Source organism: Abrus precatorius, unplaced genomic scaffold, assembly GCF_003935025.1.
Source record: "Abrus precatorius isolate BTA unplaced genomic scaffold, Abrus_2018 Scaffold3, whole genome shotgun sequence".
In the NCBI taxonomy this organism is placed as follows: domain Eukaryota; kingdom Viridiplantae; phylum Streptophyta; class Magnoliopsida; order Fabales; family Fabaceae; genus Abrus; species Abrus precatorius.
In genome coordinates, this window is record NW_020874373.1 from 6,560,101 (window position 1) to 6,569,252 (window position 9,152).

At 34.4% G+C, this 9,152-nt stretch overlaps 2 protein-coding genes and 1 non-coding gene across 5 annotated transcripts; 1 reads left to right on the forward strand and 2 right to left on the reverse strand.

Annotated features, from left to right (window-relative positions):
- Positions 1-1,735: 1,735 nt before the first annotated feature.
- LOC113863779 (shikimate O-hydroxycinnamoyltransferase-like) lies at positions 1,736-3,800 on the forward strand. The gene is made up of 2 exons (XM_027497476.1): positions 1,736-2,277; positions 2,610-3,800. The coding sequence occupies exons 1-2, from the start codon at positions 1,855-1,857 to the stop codon at positions 3,525-3,527; spliced, it is 1,341 nt and encodes a 446-aa protein (XP_027353277.1). The 5' UTR covers positions 1,736-1,854; the 3' UTR covers positions 3,528-3,800.
- Positions 3,801-4,244: 444 nt separating this feature from the next.
- On the reverse strand, positions 4,245-6,820 carry LOC113863780 (probable aldo-keto reductase 1). 3 transcript variants are annotated; one of them, XM_027497480.1, is made up of 7 exons: positions 6,682-6,820; positions 6,437-6,604; positions 6,133-6,336; positions 5,880-6,052; positions 5,505-5,568; positions 5,245-5,398; positions 4,245-4,691 (listed from the first exon to the last, which is right to left on the reverse strand). In XM_027497480.1, exons 1-7 carry the CDS (start codon positions 6,724-6,726, stop codon positions 4,513-4,515), a joined length of 987 nt encoding a protein of 328 aa, XP_027353281.1. In that variant the 5' UTR covers positions 6,727-6,820; the 3' UTR covers positions 4,245-4,512. The 3 variants fall into 3 exon arrangements, with proteins under 3 accessions (XP_027353281.1, XP_027353278.1, XP_027353279.1); XM_027497477.1 differs by having other exon boundaries at positions 4,246-4,691; positions 5,472-5,568; positions 6,088-6,336; XM_027497478.1 differs by having other exon boundaries at positions 4,252-4,691; positions 5,472-5,568.
- A 1,508-nt stretch (positions 6,821-8,328) lies between these two features.
- Positions 8,329-8,489, reverse strand: LOC113864127. Its single transcript, XR_003504732.1, has one exon. It is a non-coding gene; the product is annotated as a U1 spliceosomal RNA (small nuclear RNA).
- Between the last annotated feature and the right edge of the window lie 663 nt (positions 8,490-9,152).

Consider the following 9,152-nt stretch of genomic DNA (forward strand, 5'->3'; position numbering starts at 1 on the left):
AAATAATCATTAACCTTTAAAAGAATAAAGTCAGTCATCGAAAATTTTACCTTATGATAATAACTATAATTAATTGAAAATCATATACATTTTAAATTTTGAAAGGCTAACACGTCTCTTTTTTTAAAAAAAAAATTATTAATGTTGTTGTTTTACCTTTTTTATTTATTTTACCTTGACTTGACTTTATTTGGGCCAAGCGTGCTCATGGTCATGGATGAAGAATATGGGCCATAAAAAAAAAAGTGAAGGATATGATCGTAACTTCACAAGAAAAGAAAAGAAGTAATACGCTACTATGTAAAAAAAAAAAAAATCTTCCCCATCATCAGTGCTTACTATGTAAAACTTATTGAAAATGACAATAAAACTAAACATAACTTATTTGAACAAGTTGTATTAAAAATTATACATTAAATTAAAAATGATTTATAAATTATAATTATTGTTTCCATTTGAATTCCTCTCCATGGAGAAATTTGCAACCTTGTTTCTTGTTAATAACTGGAAATTACCGTAAACATTCTTTGAATCTTCAATCTTCTCTAATGGCAACTCAGCATATATATCATGGAAAGCTCAAATGTATTGTTTCTTTCAAATTAAGTTTGGTCGTTGGCAATGACACGTGTTCAAGTTTAACGAGTTGGGTGATCAATTTGACAGCCTACCCACTAAATTAATGTCGATAATAACATCTCTAATTAATGGGTTCAAGTGCTCAGTAGCTATGGAATTGGTTGCTATTACAATTTCGCTATAGAATACTCAAGGTTATTTGTTATGAGACATGTATATTCTCACTTCTAAGTATATTATTATTCTTATTTTAATCATTTTTAAAAACTATTTCGTTTGTTGTTATATTAATAGCATAATTTTTTTACATAGTTTTTTTTTTATAAAAACAATAGAGACAATAGATATATGAGAGTGATAATAAACACCCAAATATATTGTTATGCATTAAAAAAAGATGTTTAATTTACATATTTGGTAGTAATTAGAAAGATGAGCATTTTTATTTGAATTTTGGTTAAGATTTTTTTTCATTTTATAATAGCAATCCATATTATATAGAAATATGCAACCTTAAATTGTTTAATAGGTCATAGGAGTCCAAATTAGGAGGGTTGAGTTGAAGACAAAATGATAAAACCCTCTTAATATCTTCAGTATCCAATAAATGTTATACAAAATCAGTCCTCATTTGCTTATTACTTATTCTAAACATTTTCAAATAAGATCAAATCATTAGGGTTAAAATTTAATCTCTCCAAGTTTTTATTCCATTTTTTTTTTTTTTATGTTCTATAATTTCCTCTCATCCAAAATCAGATAGAGTATTGATTCAAATAATTTTTTCTTTCATGTCAATTTTTAAATTTATTTATCTATAATAAAATAAATTTTCCACTATATATTTTCTTTATTAAAAAAAATACGATTTCACCATTATTTTCACAAGAGTGATGTTTTATTTATATTTTAAAGGTTTACTTTAAGTTCAAAAAATTTCCACCTTATTCACTTAACACCTGTAAGCATAATTAGGCTAGGCACTTCTACAGTATAAAGGTTAGAGAAACATAATGTCGCAACATAAATAAAACTACCAACCATCACCGTCCTCTTTAATTCCCAACTGTGCACTTAAAATTAAGTCTTTATCTTCTCATCTGCTTTATGATGCCTTATCTACGTATATATATACGTATATGTAAACAAATATGCTAATACTCTTAATATGGTTCATCCAAAGCTTACATTGATACTATTTTTTAATGTTTTTGTACACTGAATTCGCATAATCTGGTGTGGGTAGTGGTGGCAAAGGTAAAGGCAGGCACAAGCATGTCCAACTTCAAGGTAACACTAAACTCAAAACTAACGGTTGTATCAAGCAGACCCGTTAGTTCGGGTAAGAGCCATATTCTATCAGCGTTGGACCATTCCTTGGGTTATCATTCTCTTCACATCATATTCTACTACGAGAACGAGGACAACTTGTTTGAGTCATTTGATTTGGACCCTTTGAGGGAATCTTTGTCTGAGGTTCTTACTTTGTACCCGACCGTCACGGGTCGGTTGGCACGAGTGCTGAATCATGACTTTGAATTTAAGTGCAATGATGCTGGCGTTCGAGTCATTAAGGCCACCGTTGATACCACCCTTCGTCAATGGCTCTCTTCTGCTTCTGGATCCCAAGAGAAACTTCTAATTGCTTGGGATGATATGCCTCATGATCCTGAAACTTGGTCGCCCTTTCGAATTCAGGTATCATTTCCCTTTTATATCTCACTTCTCTCGTGATCATATATTAGAGTAAGAAATTAATCCATTTAGCTTTTTCATTTTATTTCCTAGCTATTTGCACGTTTTTCTCCTCACAATAAATTAAAGGGTCTAGCTATTTTCCTGAATCAATTATAGATCTTGCACTCATGTTTGTTAACTTCCAATCATTCAATTCTAACGATAAGTTGTAACTTGGGATGAAAATCTTAAACTAGTTTTTTTTTTTCCTATTAAGATTGGTTAATTTATTGGAATGGGCGATTTGATAATTGATATAGAATAAGATGGAATAATATAGATTGGTGTTGCAGATAAACAGCTTCGAAGGAGGGGGTGTTGCAATAGGACTGAGTTGTAGTCACATGGTAGCTGATCTGACTTGTGCAGCATCATTCTTCAAATCATGGACGGAAGCTCACAGCCACATACCCATCACACACCCTCCTTCATTCACTCCACTCCCAAATCACCCGAATGCACACTCTCTCCCTCCCTATGCACCCACCTCATCCCCCATAACAAGAACCATGGCCACAGCCACTTTCAAGTTTTCCGATTCAATCATCAAGCAATGTCTCTCCAAAGTCAACGACACGTGTCCCAATGCCACCCCATTTGACTTCCTCTCCGCTCTGTTTTGGACTCGAATTGCTCGCTTGAAGCCTCCAAAAAGTCACGACAAAACCCACTCTCTATCAATCTGCACCGACTTCAGGAATCTCCTAAAAGCATCACTCCCAACTGGGTATTTCGGCAACGCCTTGCATTTTTCAATGCTTACACACAATGTGGACGAACCCATGGAAAGTGCCCACTTAGGAGGCATAGTTAGTCTAGTGCATAAGCACTTGGAAGGGCTTAGAGAGGAAGAAATCTGGTCAAACGTAGAATGGTTAAAGTCACAAGAGTTGAGATCAACAAATTGCATGTATGGACCTGAATTAACTTGTGTTTGCATGGAGCATTTGATGAGTGAGAAAGATCATGATCAATCGTTGCTATATGCAGCAATGTTTAACAATAAAGAGAGGCCAGCTCATGTTTCGTGTCGCGTGGGGAATGTGGAAGGTGAAGGTTTGATCATGGTGATGCCTTCCTCAGAGGGAGGGCTTGCAAGAACGGTGATGGTGATGGTAGCAGAGGAAGAACTTGCTGAGCTGAGAAAGGATGAAGCTATATTGCAGCTGGAGCCAACAATCTTTCTTGCAGATTGTGTGGTGGATAATTGATTTTGCGTTGACTTGATGGAGAAATTAATGTTTGGACTACTTGTCTCTATATATGTGGATTGTGGCTAGGATTTGATGAAGTTTGTACCTTGACCTAATGGAAACGGACAAGGATAATAAAGGCGCATGCTAATTTGCAAGTTTATGTGATTGGATAGAACAAGATCAAATTTGTGTGACATGAGATCATGTGTGGCTATGTGGGTACTCTTTGAGTGCCCTCTGTGAGTGAATTGTTTGTGTGCAATTTCGTTTATTTATTCATTTTTTTCGGTAAATAAGATTGTTCATTATTATTTACTTCAATGTATTTATATATGTTTCTTAACCTTGTGTATTCTCAACCTTTCGAATTTGATTTGGTTGACTCATTAAATATAGAATGTAATTGAAACATGAATTTAATTTTGATACATAATCGATATAAAAAATTTATTGCTAATCAATTAGAATACATGATGCATTTAATTATTAAATTAATTATTATAAAAAATAATAATTCTCACTAAAATGACAATATATATTTAGATAAAGTTAGAAAACCTTTATATTAACATATTTCAATTAACTTCTTGAAACATATTATTAAAAATGTAAATGCTAAAATTAAACTATTTTTTTTACCGACAACCGAAGTGTCTTCTGGCACAACACACAACACACAACACCAACAATAAACCGTTCTTCATTGACAGAAACATTCTGACGAGTTTGAAGTTAATGAACTCCGAAAAATAATAGTGAAACATCGGTTGAACAATGATTCGGCAAAATGAAGGATATCTTGGCTACAGATCACACAGTCTCTCTCTTCATGCGATAAATTAACATGTACATCATAATTAGAAAAAAGCATACAACGTAAGTTTGGCGAGTGATTCGAATAGAACCAATAACAAATAGTTTTTTGTTGAGATGCGATAAAATTGAAGAGACATGCAAAGAGACCGAAAACTAGATTTAAGGTGTATAACTGTATAGCCAGTTATGCTTTAGCTGGAGTATTAGCAAACTTCCATGAACATTTAACAAATGCATCAGTAGTCCGATCCCCTGCCACCTCAGATATTGGTATGGCATCAGTAATCTCCCTCAAATCATCTTCGCTGAGCTTCACTTCGAATGAGCCGATGTTACTATCAAGATTTTTTATCTTTGTTGTTCCTACAAATACAATACATTAGAGGTTCCAGAAATGTTAATTTACTGCCAAAAACAGTTCATAATTGAAAGGTAACATGATATAGCATGAGCCCATGTTAAAGGGGGATCTTATATATATTCAGAGAACTAATGAATTATTGACCAATGAAATAAACAAAAGGGAAACTCCCATCTCAAATCAACATTATAAAGGAAAGGATTAGAACATATTAAGCAGCCTGCTTAAACATTAAAAGTTCGTTTGGTTTAATATGAAAAACAGAGAAAGAAAACAACATCCGAGAAAAGGAAGAGATCAAGCTACCTTCTTCCGTTTGGTAGTGCCGTGACATTATAGTTATCTTCCTAAAAGACCCATCAAGCGAGCCTAATGTGAAGAATTTCCTATTTTCTAGAATAATACATTTTCAAATAATTTCATATTGTAGTCATCAAGACATATTGATTCTAGAAGATAATATTTACCTCCCTCCCTGTACATTCACATTATATTCGCCTGGTAATCTTCATAGATACTAATTTGAGACAAGCTACAAAATGGAAAATCACTCACCTGGGATAGGTACCACATCGTCTCCTTGATGAAGAATCCATGAAAGAGCAAGTTGCGAAGATGCACACCCGTACTTCTCTGCCAACTTCTCTATCCTAGAATATAAGATTTTGTTCTTGTCAAAGTTCTCCCCACGTAACCTTGGTTGAAACGCCTGATGAAAAGAGATGTTGGTACAATGAACGAGGCCAATAATTGTCATCAGAAAGAAAGGATTAAGCCCATACTAGAAAACTGTTTGCAGGTATACTCTCTATGACAGCCTTGCCGCCGAAAAATCCACGGCCAAGGGGACTGTATGGTACTATTCCAATTCCAAGTTCCCTGTGGTGTTGCCAAGACCAAAGTGCATTTAATAAAGATTCATGAAGGATACAAAAAGGCACCAACTTGGTCGTGTATACACAAAAAAGGTTCCAATTCAAGCCAGTGAAAATAAAACTATTTGATAAAAAGTGCATCTCTAGAAAACAAACAAATCTCTTCCCTATCAAGCAAAAAAAGTGTGTATATTTGAAACCAATAAGGTAGGGCCTTTAAGCAAATGTAATCCTAAACTCAAACTCAATTGGGAGCAGGAATTAGGAAACTATCAAAATTTCCAAAGAAATAGTATTTACATTATGGACATGTACCTGCAAAGTGGAACGATATCTTGCTCAATTTCACGAGTCCAAAGTGACCACTCCATTTGCACAGCAGTAATGGGATGAACAGCATGTGCCCTCCTAATTGTGTCAGAACTAGCTTCTGATAATCCTATGTACCTTATCTTTCCCTCTTGAACCAGCTTCTTAAGCTCTCCCATCTGTCATTACTCAACAGAAAATCAAAGACAATCATAAAAAATCTCATCCCCAAATCAAGAACAGAAGTGGCACCACTCACAGTATCCTCAATGGGTACTGTAGTGTCAACACGGTGCTGATAATAGAGATCAATGTAGTTTACACCAAGGCGGTGGAGGCTACCCTCGCAACAGGATCTAACATATTCAGGGGAACCATTCACTATCACATTATTAGATTCCATTCTAACAATCCCAAACTTTGTGGCAATCTGAATTTGATCTCGAGGCAAGTCTTTGAGCGCCTGAGAATTCAATTCAAATTTACGTTAATTACATCACGCTGTTGATTTAATGATTGTTGTTTGTTTCATGAAAATCTGAAAAAGAGAGAAAAGCGTTAACCTTTGCGAGCAAAACTTCGTTGCCTTGGGCTCCATAAACATCTGCTGTATCAAAGAAGGTGATCCCTTTGGTGAATGCGTGCTTGATCAAAGAGATGGCAACCTCATCGGGAACAGGATCATTGTACACTCCTGAGAGGCCCATACACCCAAAGCCCAACTTTGAAACCTTAAATTCAATGACCATTTTTATTGAATGAACAATAAAATCAATTCAACAAGATATCACAATTCATACACACTTACCTCAAGGCCTTGCCTTCCAAGCTTCACTCGAGGAATTCCTTCCATTTTTCTGTTTCTCTAATAATTCCTCCGCAAATTTTCCAACTATATTCTTCTACCAATATGTGTTAGTGTTCATTGGTAGGTACACCTAACTTTTTCAACTTTACTGTGCTCTCCAAATTTATATATTAATTATTAATCCTAACCAACTTTTTAATCTGTATTGCCACTGAGACAACCCAATATACTTCACTTTACCCTCTTCCACAGTTCGACTAGGTTTTTAAGTTCACCTACCTATGATAGAATCAAATTATTATAACAATATATCTAGTGAATGATAGAACAAATTGGTATCATAAAAATGAGTTGAAGAGGGCATAAGATAGTAGAGTTAATAGTAACTTGAAGTGATAGTGTACAGTAGTTGTTGCAGCGACACAAACTGTATTGTTGCTGGCCTTTGTGATTCTCACTTGAGAAGGAATTGTGATGAGGTAAAAAATTTTTTTTCCATTACCATATTTTTTAAAAATATTTTATGTGGTGTAACGTAGATAGGAGGCTTATGCAACTCTTGTTGACTTGTCAATTCCTTTGCCAGTCTAAAAGTTTTTTTTTTTAATATTTAATTTGTGAAGTAACGTGGACAAGCGTTTTTCCTATTGACTTGTCCCATATCTTTATTTTGGTCTTTTAGTAACAGTAACAGTCTAAACTTGTTAATTGAACTTGACTTCATTTCATATGATATAAATATTTTAATAATAATTTTTTCAAACAGAACTCAACAAAATAGAGATTATGACTTCGTTATAAAGATGAGTAATTCTAGAAAATTTAAATTTAATAAAGACCACAAATAATTAAAAAGCTTATCAAAATAAAAAAAGTAACTACACTCAAATAATATTATTTTAACAGCCAGTTTAAATATTTATAGCACACCTATATACATATAACATAATTATTTTTTAATTTATATAAAGTGTTTAATACAAACTCTCAAATCCAGTGTCAAAATAATATTATTTTAAATATTTATCCTATAATATTTAATGTAAATATTATTTTTTAACGAAGAAATTATTATATCTATATACTTTAAATAAATATCAAAAGCTGAAATTGACGAAGTCAAGTTTTGTTTACAATATACTCCCTTCTTAAAGGCCAGCAACATGTATGCTCCACTGACTCAGTCAGACAAATACATCACCTAATTACACTTTTGTTCTTTATTAACCAATAATTAACCTAAAAAAATCAGCAAATAGAAATTAATAGATTGAAACACAACAGTTTTGCGCAAAATTTGTTGTTGTTAACAGATTGAAGGCAGAAATATCGGGACACCGTCTAACGGAGGAATCAAGCTCAAACGAGTATAAATATATACCCAGTACCTTGTTCCAACACCCTCTCCAAGGAACTCAGCTTTTTCCAACACCCTCTGAGAAGCCTTGTTCTTCACAATGGTAAAAGCTTGTAACCTCAACAAATCAGGGAAATCTTTGAACACCTGAGGCGTTGCAATCTTGAGTGGTTTGGTCACTGTCCCTTGACCTGTATTTGGCTCCTATAGCATACCCTATGTCACCTTTTTTCTTCTCTTCTATTCTCCTTCTGCAGGCAAAATATAGATAATTCTTGGACTGAAGATTATAGGGGGCAGCGCGAACGCACACCCCCACTACCAAAAAATGTCACGTAGGTTCTCCTCATTTAAATGAGAAGAGCTTAAGCTAGCACCTCTCCCAAGTGCAATGGAGATCACTAACCTAGGTCAGGGCCTTCATGATCACCCATTGACCCCGTGTCTGTTTTCTCTCGGATTCCTTCATTTAATACCCAATATTTATAGGGTTGAATTCTTGTAACCCCGCCTATATTTTAATAGATGTGGGACCGCACTGTCTGGAGGGAAGTCTGGTGATTGTGTCAATATGCTTTGTGTTTAAAATCAGTTGGTTTGAGCGTTTTCACACATGCTTTTCTTCCTCCTATTTAGATCCATTATGAAACCACTGGACCAGAGATTTGGAAGGGCTCCGGTGGGAAGGTTGATGCTCTTGTTTCTGGGATTGGGACCGGAGGTACAGTAACAGGGGCTTGGAAATATCTGAAAGAGCAGAACCCCCGATATAAAGGTTAGGCTTTCAATATTCTTATTGTGTGTTAAATTGTTAATCTTTCTAATGTTACCCCTGTATTGTTTGTGATTTTTTTTCCCTTTTCCTTAGCTATATGGATTGAACCAGTAGAAAGTCCAGCACTGTCTGGAGGGAAGCCTGGTGAGTATTGCTTTCTATTGCATTTTACTTGTTGTAACCTTCTCTGATTATTTCTTTTGTTAATGGATTGCATTTAGCATTCTCTCTTACATTTTGTTAATGCTATTTCTTTTTTCAAGTCACATTCTGGCTCAACTTTTAATGTGTTTTGATTTTGTACATACCATATGGTCTTTCATGTGCCTTTTTCTTTAA

Coding starts and splice junctions, on each gene's coding strand:
- LOC113863779 (XM_027497476.1), top strand. CDS start 1,855: ATGTCCAACTTCAAGGTAACACTAAACTCAAAACTAACGGTTGTATCA. Junction 2,278..2,609: donor GGTCGCCCTTTCGAATTCAG/GTATCATTTCCC, acceptor TTGGTGTTGCAG/ATAAACAGCTTCGAAGGAGG.
- LOC113863780 (XM_027497477.1), bottom strand. CDS start 6,726: ATGGAAGGAATTCCTCGAGTGAAGCTTGGAAGGCAAGGCCTTGAG. Junction 5,569..5,879: donor GATATCGTTCCACTTTGCAG/GTACATGTCCAT, acceptor GCAACACCACAG/GGAACTTGGAATTGGAATAG. Junction 4,692..5,244: donor CGATGTGGTACCTATCCCAG/GTGAGTGATTTT, acceptor TTGTATTTGTAG/GAACAACAAAGATAAAAAAT.